At 43.6% G+C, this 17,373-nt stretch overlaps 1 protein-coding gene across 4 annotated transcripts in view; it reads right to left on the bottom strand.

Annotated features, from left to right (window-relative positions):
• Positions 1–17,373, bottom strand: part of LOC139375953 (SPRY domain-containing SOCS box protein 4-like) — a 131,322-nt gene that overhangs the window by 68,793 nt on the left and 45,156 nt on the right. For all 4 annotated transcript variants that reach the window (XM_071117934.1, XM_071117932.1, XM_071117935.1 and 1 more), the window contains one exon: positions 3,643–4,581. In XM_071117934.1, the coding sequence (XP_070974035.1) occupies positions 3,643–4,375 (733 nt within the window). In that variant the 5' untranslated portion in view covers positions 4,376–4,581. The remainder of the gene's footprint in view (positions 1–3,642; positions 4,582–17,373) is intronic.

Genomic DNA, 17,373 nt, shown 5'->3' with positions numbered 1-17,373 from the left:
ATCTGACACACGGGATCTACCTTCCGCATTGTTTAGCAGTAAATTGAAAGCATTCTTATCACACGCTGCACATCTGCACACAAAACCTGCATAAACATATCAGGCTGCAGTTCCATGCAGACACACATATTCACACACACCATGTCTCATCCTTAAAGTGAAACGTCATACATCTTCTCTTTAGCGGAGGCTTTCAACCTCCGACTGTACACCATCAAACCAATTCTTTAGAACGACTACCTTTCAAGGACAAGAGCTTTCAACATTCATTCCACTTTTTCCACACTAAGCTTGGAAGTACACAACTGCCGTAACCATTTCCAAGCATAGAAAATACTTTTCAATTGGTGCTTTGAACAGGCTTAGAGATTCTCAGACCTAGACCTTTGCTGTTCATATCCGTGAAATTCCACAGCAGGACCGGTAAATGTGAACTGTTAAGTTAAACCACTTTGGATTATAAATGGGCTGCTTTAAACAGGGCCTAACCCAGGAAAAGACCAACATAAGCCAATGTCCACTGTGGCACAAAAAAGGGACAAGGGAAAAAAGATGCACAACACCAGATTTGTAACACGGGGTTTCGTGTAATGTGCTCAGGTGGTGTGAAAACAATAGGTTTCACTACCTAAAAAGCTGAGAACTTCAAAGAAAGATCAGTGTGTTAGCAGCAGAGATGTGAAGTGACTCGTCTAGCATGAAAAGACGCGACAAACCTCAGACACACAGGTAGGATTGTCAAAGGCACACCTGCTGGCAGTACTTAGCACCTATGAACAGCGTCGGCAGTAAATCTATTTTGTGTTCACACAGCAAAGACCTTGGACGTCTTCATCCACTTAGCCTTGTTAAAATACTCCAAACCAGAAGGTGGCAGTAGTGTTGTTTAGCAATGAATATCCATGCGTATTGCTTATGGTCTAGATTCCAAGTTATCTGTACTAATCTTGCTATTTTGTAGAAAGCCCATGTTGATACTAGCTATATGACCACATCTAGATGACTAACTAGCAAGATGATTTAGAAACTATTTAATTCACTCTCCATAATCCCACACTGCCAGTGCCAGCCCATAGCCAAATGATTAGCTAGCTAATGTTAGCATATTTGCTAGCTAGCACAATATAGCGAGCTAATGTGGCTAGCTAGTTAATGTAGCTTGCTAGCAAAGGACACTACACTAACTTGACAGCTAACACAGGCAGCTGTTTCATGGAAACTAGAAAATCCATAGACTGAGGAGAAAGAGGAGGAGTCTACCAAATCCGGAAGTGACTTCACCATTCATTTTCTGGATTCATGTTCACTCAAACATTGTAAGCTTTGTTTTATTATTGATAGTTACAGCTGATTTCGGGATTGTATATCAATTCGGTCTCCTTTAATATTTGCCATCTAATGAATTAGTTTCAGTCTCTGAATCGTTTATCATACTTTGCGCCATCAGCTCCTGATATCAGGGCATATAAACTACAATCGGTGTCCTGAATTAGCCTAATGTGCATCCAGCTACATCCTGTCCCGAGTAGGTCTTCCCCGGTTTTCCCTGATTAAACTAGCTGAACTATGCTTGTTTTCGTCAAACTTGCCAAAATGCATTAATACTGCACCCTCAACTTCGAAACTCCTTTGCTAGTTATACAATCATGGAACTAAGAAATTCGCTGGAAAGAAACTTGAAAATGATATTGTTTGTTGAATAGTCATGACTGTTTCACGTACGTTTGTCGTACGACAAAGGTGGCAAAGGATATCATGGCTACTTAATGTGGATCCAAGTTTAGTTTTGAACCCTAAACTTCGCAGACCCAAAAGTCAGATCAAAAGTGTGTGTTATAAAAACAGTCTTTGCAGGTGTGTGGGGAGAGGGAGTTTAAACATGTTCTTCAAAGTGTTTAGACTGAGACCAGAGGAACACCCGGTGATTCTCGCCACACACATGCACTATGCGATGAGAATTATATTCTATGGAGGGAGAGTGGTTAGAGAGTGAATAAACATGCCAATTGGAAAAACAGATTTCAGTCTTGGAGGTGTGTTTCCTGACCGATTCTGCTTTTGGTTAATTATGTTTCCCCAATGAGACACTGCAGACACGGAAACCTTTTTTCACTTCCTCAAAACTCCCAGAAGGAATCTAAAGATATCTGTAATAAATGTTGATGTTTTTGCCAAGAATGGTTTCATTGTGCAGTTATACATCTAACTAAATAGTTTGGTGAAGTATTCCTCAAGTAAAAAAAATAAAATGTGTGAGGTGTTGTCTTATGTAACCAGAAACAACACGGAGCTGCTGGGCCTCGGAGTACGTTGGTGTCCTCAACAACTCAGCACTTCCACATCGACAGCATTGCTCATTACGTAAAGGGACCATTGGTCAAGCCACCTAGCTTAACCAGGTCAATATCTGGTCAATATAAGACCATCATAGAAGTCTTAAGTGTTTTATTTTATATCCTTAATCATTTGGAATGGATATAATGCTTCTACACTATCTTATGTAATATCTCAAAGTGATATGACTATGTGTTGTTAGCAAATCATCTAAATAAAATGTTAACAGTGCAGGAAACAAAGAACCCTGTTCATTGCCAAGCTAAATGACTTCAGTGTCTCCACTATCTCTACATCGGTCTATAACGACCGAATCAGATACCGTAGCTTCTGCTTTGCTTCAGGATCTGCCCTCTCATGTTCTGAACAGTCATTGTATCTTTTCCAGGAAAGCATCCAATAATGACTGAAGGTAAAGTTCCATGTTCTATGTTGCCTTCAAAGGGCTTTGCTTTCCTCATCGGTTCCCCTCCATGATCACTTTGGTTAAAAATACCTCCCACCATGCTTCTCAGATCAGTGGTAATGAAGAGGTGTAGAGGAAGCTAATTTAGCAATTTTTCTACTATTACTGTACCCCCAGGTATTATTGTATTACTATTGTATTACTATTGTATTACCATCTTACAGTCGGAAGTTTACATACACTTAGGTTGGAGTCGTTAAAACTAGTTTTTCAACCACTCCACAAATTTCTTGTTAACAAGCTATAGTTTTGGCAAGTTGTTAGGACATCTACTTTGTGCATGACACAACACATTTTTCCAACAATTGTTTACAGATAGACTATTTCACTGTATCACAAATCCAGTGGGTCAGAAGTTAACATACACAAAGTTGACTGTGCCTTTAAACAGCTTGGAAAATTCCATCATGGCTCTAGAAGCTTCTGTTAGGCTAATTGACATAATTTGAGTCAATTGGAGGTGTACCTGTGGATGTATTTCAAGGCCTACCTTCAAACTCAGTGCCTCTTTGCTTGACATCATGGGAAAATCAAAATAAATCAGCCAAGACCTCATTCTAGACCTCCACAAGTCTGGTTCATCCTTGGGAGCAATTATTCTGACATTTCACATTCTTAAAATAAAGTGGTAATCCTAACTGAACTAAAACAGGGAATTGTTACTAGGATTAAATGTCAGGAATTGTGAAAAACTGAGTTTAAATGTATTTGGCTAAGGTGTATGTAAACTTCCAACTTCAACTGTATATAATGACGCAAAATACAAGGCACGTCTAGACCTCTACTTATTCATTCCTGTGAGAGACAGTAGAACGAGAGATTAAAGAGGAGAGGACACTTACGATCCAGTCCGTTGACGTATCTCATGCTGATCTCGCAGTGGCCCCACACGGCGCTGACGATGGGGTACAGCTTCTTTCCCTTCAGGCCTCTGAACGCCACTCCCAGGTACTGTCCGTCCACCGTGAAACTCAACGTGCCCTCGTCCATATCCAACACCACTAGAAGAGCGTCCGGCAATACGAAAGCCTCCTCGGGCTCTAAGAAACACGGATATGAAGGTAGGGAAGCCTGGGCCCGGTTCTTACTGTCATGGTACAGTCGGTTCCTGCCCAAGTCCCACCCCCAGGACTCTGAGTCACTGCCCACTAGCGCCATGTAGCCGACCGAGTGTAAGGGGGCGTCAGCGGTGGCAACTCCCACCACGGCGTGTGTTCCTCGCTGTCTCACTGGCCAGTGGATCCGCCAGACGTGAAGTCCCCGCGTGTAGCCCACTTGACCGCGGATGCAGTCGGTGCTCTGGGCTACAGGGTGGCGGTGGAAGGTCAGTTTGTCCTCCTCCTTGATGAAGACGTTGAGTGAGCGATCCTCTGGGTTCCAGGCGTGGCGGAGCTGTAGGTCTGGAGGCGCGGCGGGCATGTCTAGAAGTAGGTCCAACCGTGGTGGCTTATGGAAGTCAGGGCCCCGCAGCTCGGGATGGAGGAGCCGGCGGTGGGCCGAGGGACGGAACGAGGGTGAGCCGCCCTCGCCGCGACTGTCCACTGACTTGATGCCGCCAGAGATTTTCTGGCCCATGGTGGCGGTGAGAAAGGGGGAGTGAAAAGGGGGGAGGAGGAAGCTGTTAGTTTGGGTCGGTTTGGTGCTCCGTCGCCCCGGCGTTACCTCATCAAAGCGGATTTTCAGTGCAGTAACCAGGGGAACCACAGGGAGTGGTGATGATGCACTCCTGTTGCAGGCTCACGCCACAAAGCCGCCTTCAAAAGGGGCCAACGAAGACACGCCTGCGAGGAGAGCGCAGAGAGAGGAGAATGTGAGTACATGTAAGGTTACAGATTGTTATGACTACTCTGTTCTGGCCGAAATCACTGCCTCCCTGAAAAACACAGTCACACAAAGTACTAGAGAGAGAGAGACAGCCAGACAAGACAGACAGGGAGAGAGAGAGAGACAGCCAGACAAGACAGACAGGGAGAGAGAGAGAGACAGCCAGACAAGACAGACAGGGAGAGAGAGAGACAGCCAGACAAGACAGACAGGGAGAGAGAGAGAGACAGACAGAGACAAAGTGTGAACGACAGAGAAAAAGATGGAGAGAGGTGGAAGGGCAGCGAGAGAGGGAGCGAGAGAGAGATAACAGAGTAGATCAGGGGGTAGTATGAAGGCTACTCCACAGCTCTTTATGCAAAACACAAACATGTGTGGGTGTTAACAGGAACAAATAAACGAAAGGGACGGGTGTACTGCAAACAAACACTTCCTGACTAACCTACCCCCTTTCCAGACTAACACACCCACACACATACACACTGATGGAAGGTAGGCCTACTCTTTCAACTTCTGCATCAAAGAGTACAGATGCCCACACACATACTGTTAACCCTCTACATTCGTACCCATATACAGGTTGAAAATGGCAGATTTGGACACTGGTTTTTCTTTCATTCTCCCTGCATTTTGTATTTATATTGTGTATATTTTCTGTAATTTGTGTAATTCAGGGTTCATCTGTAAAAGAGACCTTGGTCTCAGCATGACTCCCTGATAAAATAAAGGTTAAATAAATAAAAATAAGTGCCTAAATTGGAACGCAGTGGCTGTACATGAACATTCTCTAAATGATGATGTCAGCGCTCAGGCTCTGCGCCTCACAGCGCTGTCTGAGTTGACTGACAGCCGTTCTGAACTTTAGCACCACACAAGACAAGAAGTTACCCCCGTCACTCCCGCTAAATAGGAAGCTTTTGAAAAAAATTATCGTCTGAAGGAAATGCAGTAAATTAAGAGGACTATTCTATTATGAAAGATGAGACATTGACGATTATAATAAATACCGCTTTGATGTCATACGAGCAAGCCAAACATCCAAATGTGCACTTTATATTACATGAGTTTTATGATATGGAAATGTGAAGTGTCAATGTTTATGATCAATGTTTTTTCTATTCATAGAGGAACAGGCACCTGAATGCACATATGACTCCTTTCTATGCGTACCAAGATTCCCATCTGTTTCTCTGAACTGCCCTGTAAAAGTTGAACACTGTCAGATCATAACTTAGCTATTCATGTTGGCAATAGAACAAGATTTCAAATGATGCCCACCTGACCCAGATTACCATTTATAATGGCCCGTTTTTGGATTGCATAAACAACTAATTGTGTGAAGCGGAGGTGCAGGGCTGAGCTCCAAGCAAAACAACTACAAGTGTGCTTGCTCTAGTTTCTCAACGGCACAACTAGGAGAGTTCAAAAAGGACTCTTCTTTGAGTCATAAAAGTGCATTGAATATGCTTTTCATATCTATTCTGTGAGAAATATATTTTGTGATGGGGAGGGGGTGGGGGGGTCGTATCAATTTGACAATATCGTAATATCTTTGTGCTAGTTGGCTGTACCTGCACAAAAACTCAACAAAAAAAATTCCCCCATGACTGATCAAAACTTATTTTGTCATGGCTCTCTCTTGTCCCTCTGCAGCTGACGTATATTTATTTTACCTTTATTTAACTAGGCAAGTCAGTTAAGAACAAATTCTTATTTTCAATGACGGCCTAGGAACAGTGGGTTAACGGCCTTGTTCAGGGGCAGAACGACAGATTTGTACCTTGTCAGCTCGGGGATTCGAACTTTCGGTTACTAGCCCAACACTCTAACCACTAGGCTACCCCGCCATCCCATATATATGGTGAGTATTTATGTTTGGAACATCAAATCGCCATACATAGAGAATTGCAGTACATATCATATCGGCACCGAAGTATCATGGTAATATCGTGAAGTCCCTGGCAATTCCCAGCACTTATCCATATTGGCCAATTCCCAGCCCTCATCCACATTGGCCAATTCCCAGCCCTCATCCACATTGGCCAATTCCCAGCCCTCATCCACATTGGCCAATTCCCAGCCCTCATCCATATTGGCCAATTCCCAGCCCTTATCCATATTGGCCAATTCCCAGCCCTTATCCATATTGGCCAATTCCCAGCCCTTATCCACATTGGCCAATTCCCAGCCCTTATCCACATTGGCCAATTCCCAGCCCTTATCCACATTGGCCAATTCCCAGCCCTTATCCATATTGGCCAATTCCCAGCCCTTATCCATATTGGCCAATTCCCAGCCCTTATCCATATTGGCCAATTCCCAGCCCTTATCCATATTGGCCAATTCCCAGGAGTGTAAAGGGTTAAAGCATCCTGAGTGGTGTTCCTCTACAGCCAAGACTACAACTCAGAGGCGGCTAGCGTTCATTTAGATAATGCATTTTTAATGAGCGCCTTTTAGAAAAGGAGCAGAGTTGGCAAAAACAGGAAGGGAAAAAAAGGTAATAATTTATTGCCCCAATTCTTTGAGCTTCCCGGGCCTAAAAAAAAACTCTTCAAACAAAGTCCCTGTTTGCCACAGCCAAAACATCATTAATCAGAGGTGATGTGAAAAAGAACACTGAACTAGGAGATCATATAAGATTGGCTGATAATAAGTTAAAAACACTAGGGCTCTACATAACGCTAGCAGGCAGTTCCTGTTCCGACAAACACACACACAAACTCACACAGGTCCCACTTGGCTGCACGCATGCACACAAACAGACAGACAGACACACACACACACACACACACACACACACAGTTCCTGCTCAGCTGAAGTGATGTATACGTAACTTCCTGAACACAGGGAAAGGTACACTCATACCTCAGACTGGGAAGTGGCACTGACGCACCTCTTGGGGGTAAAGACACACAAAAGTATACACAGCTGACAGTTACAGTAAATACGGAACGGTACTGTACTGGACACACAGATGTCAGACTGTGAAAGAGAGGTCTACTGTTGCTATGTAAGCTAAGGTAAGCACAGACACAGTAAAACAGTCAACACTCCGACACAGGGAGGGAAGACACAGCCTGAAAGAGAGAGGTCTGTCTATGTAAGTTAACAGGAAGGAGGGTGACCAGACAGCCCTGGCTCACCCCTCTCTCTCTCTCTCTCTCTCTCTCTGTCTTCCTCCCATCAAATGAGAAGAGGAATGACATCATGAGAGCAGAGAGTGTGTCTGTGTCTGTGTGTGTGGCACCAGAGTTCAGTTTGTGTCTGTGTGTGTGTGTGTGTGTGGCACCAGAGTTCAGTTTGTGTCTGTGTGTGTGTGTGTGGCACCAGAGTTCAGTTTGTGTCTGTGTGTGTGTGTGGCACCAGAGTTCAGTTTGTGTCTGTGTCTGTGTGTGTGTGGCACCAGAGTTCAGTTTGTGTCTGTGTGTGTGTGTGTGTGTGCACGCGCTCATGTCCACTTATCCCCTCTCCCCCCAGATGGCTCCTCTACTCAGCTGGCCCAGAACCAGTTTGGGAGGGCATGTGGCTGGCAACCTACGTGTTACACTCGTTGTCAAGGGGTTGCTTCACCACGGTCTTCATTACCACGGTTACCCCTCTGAAGGGACCTGGACACGGTGTTTGGCGTGAAGAGCTGCAACACAGCTGCTGTTTACACATGCCCTCTCTTCCCCTATTTTTCTCATGTCTCTGGCACACTTCATGGTTCCCCCAGACTTCTGCTGATTCATTTAGGAGAGTGCTCTTCTGTCATCATCCCTTCGTTTAGCTGGGTTAGACAGGTGTGGCAGTTAGGGGAGCAGACAGCAGAGGTGTCAGGCACACACACTCACGGCAATTGAGAATATGTTTTGTTGTTACACTGACATGAGCATGGCCATCTCCTTTGTCATGACGTTGGCCTGTGGGTAAGGTTTATGACCCCCCCATAAATACCTTTCTCCCTTTCATCTCTTGACTCTACTGAAGGACTCTTGAAAAGCCTAGAGAGTGGGGGAACATCAAAAGATGGGTGAGAAAGGAACCATATTTCGGTAATCCAACCAGTTGAAAATATGCGTTGGTACTTATGAATATGATGTCAGTTCGTTTGTCATCTGAGACATTCTTATAAACTGTATCGGGGAAAGTCTACACATTATAGTTGCCCTCTGCCTCATAGCCAGGCCATAGCCATAGCCATAGCCTTCTTTAACACAGCGCACATCCAACCCGGAAGCCAGCCGCACCAATGCGCCGGAGGAAACACCGTGCACCTGGCCACCTTGGTTAGCGTACACTGCGCCCAGCCCGCCACAAGGACACCCCTCCCTAAATCGGGCGACGCTAGGCCAATTGTGCGTCGCCCCACGGACCTCCCGGTCGCGGCCGGTTACGACAGAGTCTGGGCGCGAACCCAGGGACTCTGATGGCACAGCTGGCGCTGCAGTACAGCGCCCTTAACCACTGCGCCACCCGGAAGGCCACTCTCTATATTTTCAAGCATAGTGGTGGCTGTATCATGTTATAGGTATGCTTGTAATCGTTAAGGAGTGGGGAGTTTCTCAGGATGAAAAAGAAACAGAATGGGGCTAAGCACAAAATCCTAGAGGAAAACCTGGTTGCCTGCTTTCCACCAGACACTGGGAGATGAATTCACCTCTCAGTAAGACAATAACCTAAAACACAAGGCCAAATCTGCACTGGAATTGGTTTCCAAGACAGTGAATGTTCCAAGGTGGCTGAGTTACAGTTTTGACTGAAATCTTCTTGAGAATCTATAGTAAAACCTGAAAATGGTTGTCTAGCAATGATCAACAACCAATTTGACAGAGCTTTTAACAAGAATAATGGGTAAATGTTGCACAATCCAGGTGTGGAAAGCTCTTAGAGATTTACCCCAAAAAGACTCACAGCTGTAATCACTGACAAAGGTGCTTCTACAAAGTACTGACTCAGGGGTGTGAATACTTATGTAAATGAGATATTTCTGTATTTCATTTTTAAAACATTAGCAAAAATGTCTGAAAACATGTTTTCACTTTGTCATCATAGGCATTGTAGTAGATGGATAAAAACAAAACAAACAAATCGCAAACATTTTGAATTCAGGCTGTAACACAACAAAATCTGAAATAAGTCAAAGTGTATGAAGGCACTGTACACACACACACACACACACAGTTCATCAGGCTGACATTCTTCTCACAGTCATTACCTAGGAACAGCCACACACGCACAGTCCTAGGGAAAACTCCTCACTCCCCATAATAATGTCTGGAACATGAACAAATGACCAAACAGAGTCGGTCAGCTTTACAGGAGGAAGAACCTAGACCAGTCTGTTAATGGGAATCCAAAGCAATGAGTTTACACAGACAAACACAGGCTTGTAGCAACCCTGGTTCCAATTAGAGGTGTGTGTGTGTGTGTGTGTGTGTGTGTGTGTGTGTGTGTGTGTTGCTAGGGGTGAACTGCAGTGAAGACTGAAGACTATACAAACTATTCCAAACAACCTTTAGTGTCTACATAGTTGAGATTCATTCCATGTGAGGATATGCCAGGGGTAGGTAGATTGTATGCAGTATGTCATTATTTAGTGTTATGTCAAAATATAGACTGAATTCCACAGCATGATTGGTCTTTAAGAGAGAAGAAGTTATACTCCGTCTGAAAGCGGCCCGTTACTCCCATTGGACCATATAAAGAGAACAAGAAACGTGGGAAAACTCCCTCTTCCATTTATTTGAATCCATCATTCCCTCTCTCCTGTTAGGCTAAAGAAACTCTTCCTTACTCTGTCCCTCCTCCCACCCCTCCATCCCTCCTCCCACCCCTCCATCCCTCCTCCCACCCCTCCATCCTCCTCTCTGTAGCAGCAGTAAACCATCAGTGAAAGGTAAAAACAGCACTAACACCCTGTAAATTGGTACAAATTACATCACGCTGCCAACAAAATGGGCCAGTCGATTTGCAGTGCTGCAATCAATGAAAGCCTGACAGGCAGAGACGTCTGCTTTACACACACACACACACACACAAAAAAAAAAAAGATAGGCCTGCGTGTTTTGGAAGGTTAGCCTTTTTTTTTCTTTTTTTTTTAAATCGCACCAATGTATCAGTTTGAACTCAGTTTTAAATGGCCTGATATATTGCAGCCACAAAACACACAGCAGGCATTATTAAACATGGACATCAAAACCATAGGCACGTAGTCATTGACACACACAATAGATTTTTCTTGCAATTCTTACATATAAACTTGAATGGGAGAAAGGATGTTTGACAGTTCTATTGTTTTCTTTTTATGATGAATGTCGTTTTAGAAGCCAGCAGCACCAATGTGTCGGCGGAAGCACCACTTAACTGATGACCGAAGTCAGCCTGCACAAGGAGTCGCTATGAGCGCAATGAGCCAAGTAAAGCCCACCCAGCCAAACCCTCCCCTAACCTGGACAACGCTGGGCCAATTGTGCACCACTCTATGGGACTCCCGGTCACGGCCGGTTGTGACACTGCCTGGAATCAAACCCGGGTCTGTAGTGGCACCTCAAGCACTGCGACGCAGTGCATTAGAGCGCTGCTCCACTCGGGAGAGCATCTTATAAATCTTAACTCATTTAAATATGTAACGCCTCAAAACCGTCATCACGTGCGCATTATACGGCTTTGTTTACAAACTGTAAGATAGCTCAAGCAAACTAAACCCTTTTCATGTGTGTTGTGACTTTTAGCTAGCTAGCTACTGTATTTACCAGCATGGCAGAAAAAGCACAATGTTGTGACTGGATGCCATAGCATTCATTTAAATTTACACTATTTTCCGAAGAATTAACATTTGACAGCAGTGGCTGCTTTTCATTTCAGGCTCCACTGAAAATTACGATCATGTAAGTGCAGTGTACATTTAGATCGAAGTTGCTTTATCAACTGGTGAGGACATTCGATAGATCTTGCCAGGACGCTAAACCTGAAGACGGATGCTGTGCCATTATTGACAGTGGATCTTGCAAGGGCTGACCATAACGTAAGTCTGACTCGGTGGCTGTGGCTGGAACTGTGGCTGTTTTGACTTGTGAACGATATATTTTCTGTAACACACCTGATAAGTCACTACGACGCCAGCATTGGCAGTGCAGCATTTACTTCTTGAGCTTCACAGAGCAGCACTGAGCTGTTGTGAGGAAAGTTGTCAAAGAAGTGAGTGTGTGCTTATACTGGACCTCCCACCCCCACCTACCATCAACCAATCACGTCAATGCGAAGCTATACGGAGCCTCCACATGGTTACAACATTTGCGGTTCAGAGCTCAAGTTGGCGTCCGCGTGCCTCTGGAGGATCCGCGTGCCACTGGAGGATCCGCAATTGCATCAGACAATCCATATGGAGCCGCCGACCACATTTTAAGATCCAACATAAGGCTTTCAGCCCCCTACGTTGCGTCTGAGTAGTGCCAGCACACAGCCGAAACGCAGGAATGTTGACCATAAAAGGAGTTTGTTGGGTATTATTATCACACTTTCCATCTCCTTTTGTCTTTCCCACTATCATCAAGCTATAATGATAGACATTTTAGAAAATTCAACATCTACTCTGTCTGCACAGCTTCCCAGGCAAACACACCAGCAGGAATGCTGTGATACAAAATCAGTTTTCCCAAGGCAAAGAAGACGGGATATGCTGAGAAGCCTGTGACAACAGACCCAACATACTGTAAGTCATATTGGTTGACCTGTCATATATTGCTGGTCTGTTTTTTGCTCTTGGAGCGCGTTGAGAATCTATGGAAAGCGCTATATAAATGTGATCAATTATTATTTTTAGTTATTCACTTCAAATCAATTGAGCATTTCAGGCACAACAAATTTCCAAATACAAACATTGAAAAGTTTCACAAAAAAGTGCACGACCAAATATTGCATATTTGAAATTGAGTACTTCAAAAATACCAGAAAACACATTGTAGAATGAGTAGATCACTACATCAATAAATTGATAGCATCAGTAGATAAAAGGAAATTAAGTTCACTCCCCATTTAACAAACATTTCACTTTTCAAAAACACAGGCTACGTAGAAAGGCTCCTGGATCTCCTCCCCAGCGAGGTCACTGATCAGCACCCTATGTGGGGAAGCTGTGCGAGCTGCCCATCACAGGACCCGTCTGCCCAGTGTGAGAGGCCTGACAAGGAGGAGGCCACAGCTGGATTTGTCTCCCGGTTTCATCTTGGGGAAGACTGAAGCCAAGTGGGTGACTGAAGTCTGCTTGATTGATGTGGGGTACCTGGGTCTCCCTCCTCTGCAGCTCCCCTCACCATCAATCTCTGTAGTTGGCTGCAATACCTAAAGTCTGAGTAATTCACTTTTACGTGATATCAAATTTTGATACTGTGTATTGTTATTTTCAAGCATTCTGATGGGAGATGAGTGGCTCAAAATTGCTTTTTTTTTGTCATATGATGTCTCACCATTATTTCTCATGAGTGTTCATGTTGAGAAATATTTTGTCTATGCTGACCTAATGTAAATGATCAAATAAATGTCCCATAAATACATCATTCTGAACAGATTGTCATTGATGATGCTAATGCAGAGGCACCAACACATTTTCTAGTACACTTATGTTACGCTGTTTTCATGTATATTCCCTTGTCTAAGCTGACTCAGAGTTTATTCATTATGGTGAACTGTATTCTGTAATTACTTACAAAACAATAGAAATGTAATTGTGTATTGCTGCGGTTTGTCTCATATCCAACAGTCTTTGATCAGCTCTGTTGACCATGAGAGCATTTTGCAGAGAAAAAGGGTTGAGGTATACTATTTAGGCTCGGAATGACATGTAGCCCATTGTTTACCTGGTTATCAATGATGTAGCTCATTGTTTACCTTGTTACCTGGCAACGACCACAAGGGTGTTTCAAAGAGCAGTCAGTCAAGGTGAGCTCATGAATATAAGCTCCCTGCCCAGTCAGCCTGTTTTGTCAGGTTTCCTGATAGAGATGATAGAAATTGTACAAGTTATTAAATTCTGAGAATTTTAATAGCGTAAAAATATGATGGGTGATTCCTTTAGTCATTCAAAGGCTATTTTTACTTGGGCAATGACTGATGCAAAACCTCTAATTCTTAATACATTAATGTGAAAACCTTCATAATATTGAGTTGCACCACCTTCTTTTTCCCTCAGAACAGACTATATTTTTTTGGGCATGGACTCTACAAGGTGTCAAAAGCATTCCACAGGGATGCTGGTGGCCAATGTTGACTCCAATGCTTCCCAGAACTGTGTCAAGTTGGCTGGATGTCCTTTGGGCGTTGGACCATTCTTGATACACACGGAAAACTGTAGAAAAACCCAGCAGGGTTGCAGTTCTTGACACAAACCGGTGCGCCTGGCATCCTTCAAAGGGCACTTAAGTTTTTTGTCTTGCCCATTCACCCTCTGAAAGGCACACATACACAATCCATGTCTCAATTGTCTCAAGGGAAAACAATCATTCTTTAACCAGTCTTCTCCCCTTCCTATTTGTTTTTACTTAAGACGTAATTTTCTTAAAACTGCATTGTTGGTTAAGGAATACCTGCTGTATTCGGCGGATGTGCCAAATAACATTTGATTTGATCTACACTGATTGAAGTGGATTTAACAAGTGACATCAATAAAAAAGATCATCGCTTTCACCTGGATTCACCTGGTCAGTCTATGTCAATATTTTGTACACTCAGTGTATATTTCAGAATCGAGATGTACTCCATGTGTTAGAGGATTCTATAAAGGCGGCCACATGCTTTCCAGACTAAACCATTTGTGCATACAGAACATTCAGAAAGTATACAGAGCCCATCACTTATTCTAAAATTGATTCAATTGTTTTCCCCCCCTCATCAATCTACACACAATACCCCATAACGACATTGCAAAAACAGGTTTTTAGACATTTTTGTAAATGTATTTACATAAGGATTCAGAGCCTTTACTCAGTACTTTTTTGAAGCTCCTTTGCAGCGATTACTGCCTCCAGTCTTCTTGGGTATGACGCTACAAGCTTGGCACACCTGTATTTGGGGAGTTTATTCCATTCTTCTCTGCAGATCCTCTCAAGCTTGGTCAGGTTGGATGGGGAGTGTCGCTGCACAGCTTTTTTCAGGTCTCTCCAGAGATGTTTGACGGGGTTTGGCTGGGCCACTAAAGGACATTCAGAGACTTGTCCCGAAGCATAGGGTCGTTGTCCTGTTGGAAGGTAAACCTTCGTCCCCAGTCTGAGGTCCTGAGCGCTCCGTTTATATCAAGGCTCTCTCAGCATCCTAAATGAAATGCTCAAACTCACTAGTGCAAAATGTCAATTGGCTATATTAAAACTGTTTAATTTATTTATTTATTTATTTCCCTGACATCTGGAATCAAGGACTCATAACCCCAATATTTAAGAATGGAGACACATATATATATATATATATATATGATAGATAAACATGTTCACCAAAATAATACCAAAATATACGCTTGCTTTATCGACTTCCAAAAAGCATTTGATTCTATTTGGCATACAGGACTGTTCTACAAAGTCATTGAAAGTGTTGTAGGGGGTAAAACATATGACATAATTAAATCAAATGGCAATATGTGCATCATTAAAATTGTCAAAAAAAGAACAGAATTCTTCAAGCAGGGATGGGGCCTTCGCCGGGGTCTGAGCCAACCTGATGCTCTGTATTTTTGCTCTGTTCGTCTTTCCCTCCGGACTAGTCTCCCAGTCCCTGCAGCTAAAAAACATTCCCACAGCATGATGCTGCCACCACTGGTTCACCGTAGGGATGGTATTCACCAGGTGTGGAGCGGTGCCTGGTTTCCTCCACACATGACGCTTGGCATTCAGGCCAAAGAGTTCAATCTTGGTTTCATCAGACCAGAGAATTTTATTTCTCACGGTCAGAGTCCTTTAAGTACCTTTTGGCAAACTCCAAGCGGCCATCATGTGCCTTTTACTGAGGAGTGGCTTCCGTCTGGCCACTCTACCATAAAGGCCTGATTGGTGGAGTGCTGCAGAGATGGTTGTCCTTCTGGAAGGTTCTACCATCTCCACAGAGGAATTCTGGAGCTCTGTCAGAGTGACCATCGGGTTCTCAGTCACCTCCCTGACCAAGGCCCTTCTCCCCCAGTTTGGCCGGGATTGTTGGTGGTTGAATAATGGAGGCCACTGTGTTCTTGGGGACCTTCAATGCTGCAGAAATGTTTTGGTATGCTTCCCCAGATCTGTGCCTCCACACAATCCTGTCTCAGAGCTCTACGGACAATTCCTTCGACCTCATGGCTTGGTTTTTGCTCTAACATATATACAGAGTTGACAGTGTATATAGACAGGTGTGTGCCTTTCCAAATCCTGTCCAATCAATTGAATTTAACACAGGTGGATTCCAATCACATCTCAAGGATGATGAACGGAAACAGGGACCTTAGGGACCTTCAATGCTGCAGAATTGTTTTAGTACCCTTCCCCCAGATCTGTGACTCAACATAATCCTGTCTCAGTGCTCTATGACAATTCCTTCGACCTCATGGCTTGGTTTTTGCTCTGACATGCACTGTCAACTGTAGGACCTTATATAGACAGGTGTGTGCCTTTCCAAATCATGTCAAATAAATTGAATTTACCACAGGTGAACTCCAATCAAGATGTCGAAACATCAAGGATGATCAATGGAAACAGGATGCACCTGAGCTCAATTTCGAGTCTCATAGCAAAGGGTCTGAATACTTATGTAAGTAAGGTACATATTTTTTGGGGGGGGCAAAAATTATAAAAACCTGTTTTCGCTTTGGGATTATGGGGTATTGTGTGTAGATTGATGAGGGTATTATTATTACAATTTTAGAATAAGGCTGTAAAGCAACAAATTGTGGAAAAGGTGAAGGGGTCTGAATACTTTCCGAATGCAATGTACAGGTCTAAAAATGGCCAATTTCATCATGATTTCCTCAACAATTGTTTGTGATACAAATTAAAAGCATGTCAAACATCCTTCCTCCCAACAAAGTTAGTATGTGAGAATTGCCAGAACAATCAGAGATATCCTGAATATTTATGGCATGGAATCGCCAATTTCTGATACTCACTATAATGCTTTAAAAGTCTATCGCACTAAGGGGAATGTTATTAACGTTAGTGATGAAATATCTCCTCGCCGACACCCACACAAAGTACATTCATTTATTTTTCACAAACATACCCCTGTGGCCACATCCATAAACCTCTCAAGGAGCACGAAAGATTTAGATGGCAGATTCACAGCTCGGGCTGCAGCCAATAGTGACATTTAATATATGGTAGCTTAACATGGCACGCCACTGCACACCTTACATGCTCCTGTTCCAGTTCCTGTTCAAGCACAGACTGAATGTCTTCTGTGTTCTGAAAGGAGGATGAAATTGTTCGAATGCTAAAAAATACATTTAAAAAAATACAAAATGTAAATCACAGACACACATTCATACATGAATAAACTCTAAAAGGGTACAACACACACGTCTGCATGCTAGGGTTGAATACTCACACATGCCTATGTTAGGGACTTGCTTTGCCCAAACCACTTCCCACCAATTCGGCCAATACCTGGCTGGAACTGGGGACCTCTGATTTGCTAACACATGTGATCGCCCTCCTTGACAACATTCCAACCATTTGAGCCACCTGAAAAGGTACCAGTTGGATGGCTCTCCATCTGCGACATTTCAAGCTAGCTGTGGAGTGAGCTTACAGTACGTT

This window comes from Oncorhynchus clarkii, chromosome 20 (genome assembly GCF_045791955.1).
Source record: "Oncorhynchus clarkii lewisi isolate Uvic-CL-2024 chromosome 20, UVic_Ocla_1.0, whole genome shotgun sequence".
NCBI lineage: Eukaryota > Metazoa > Chordata > Actinopteri > Salmoniformes > Salmonidae > Oncorhynchus > Oncorhynchus clarkii.
This window is presented reverse-complemented; position numbering and strand designations above follow the sequence as displayed.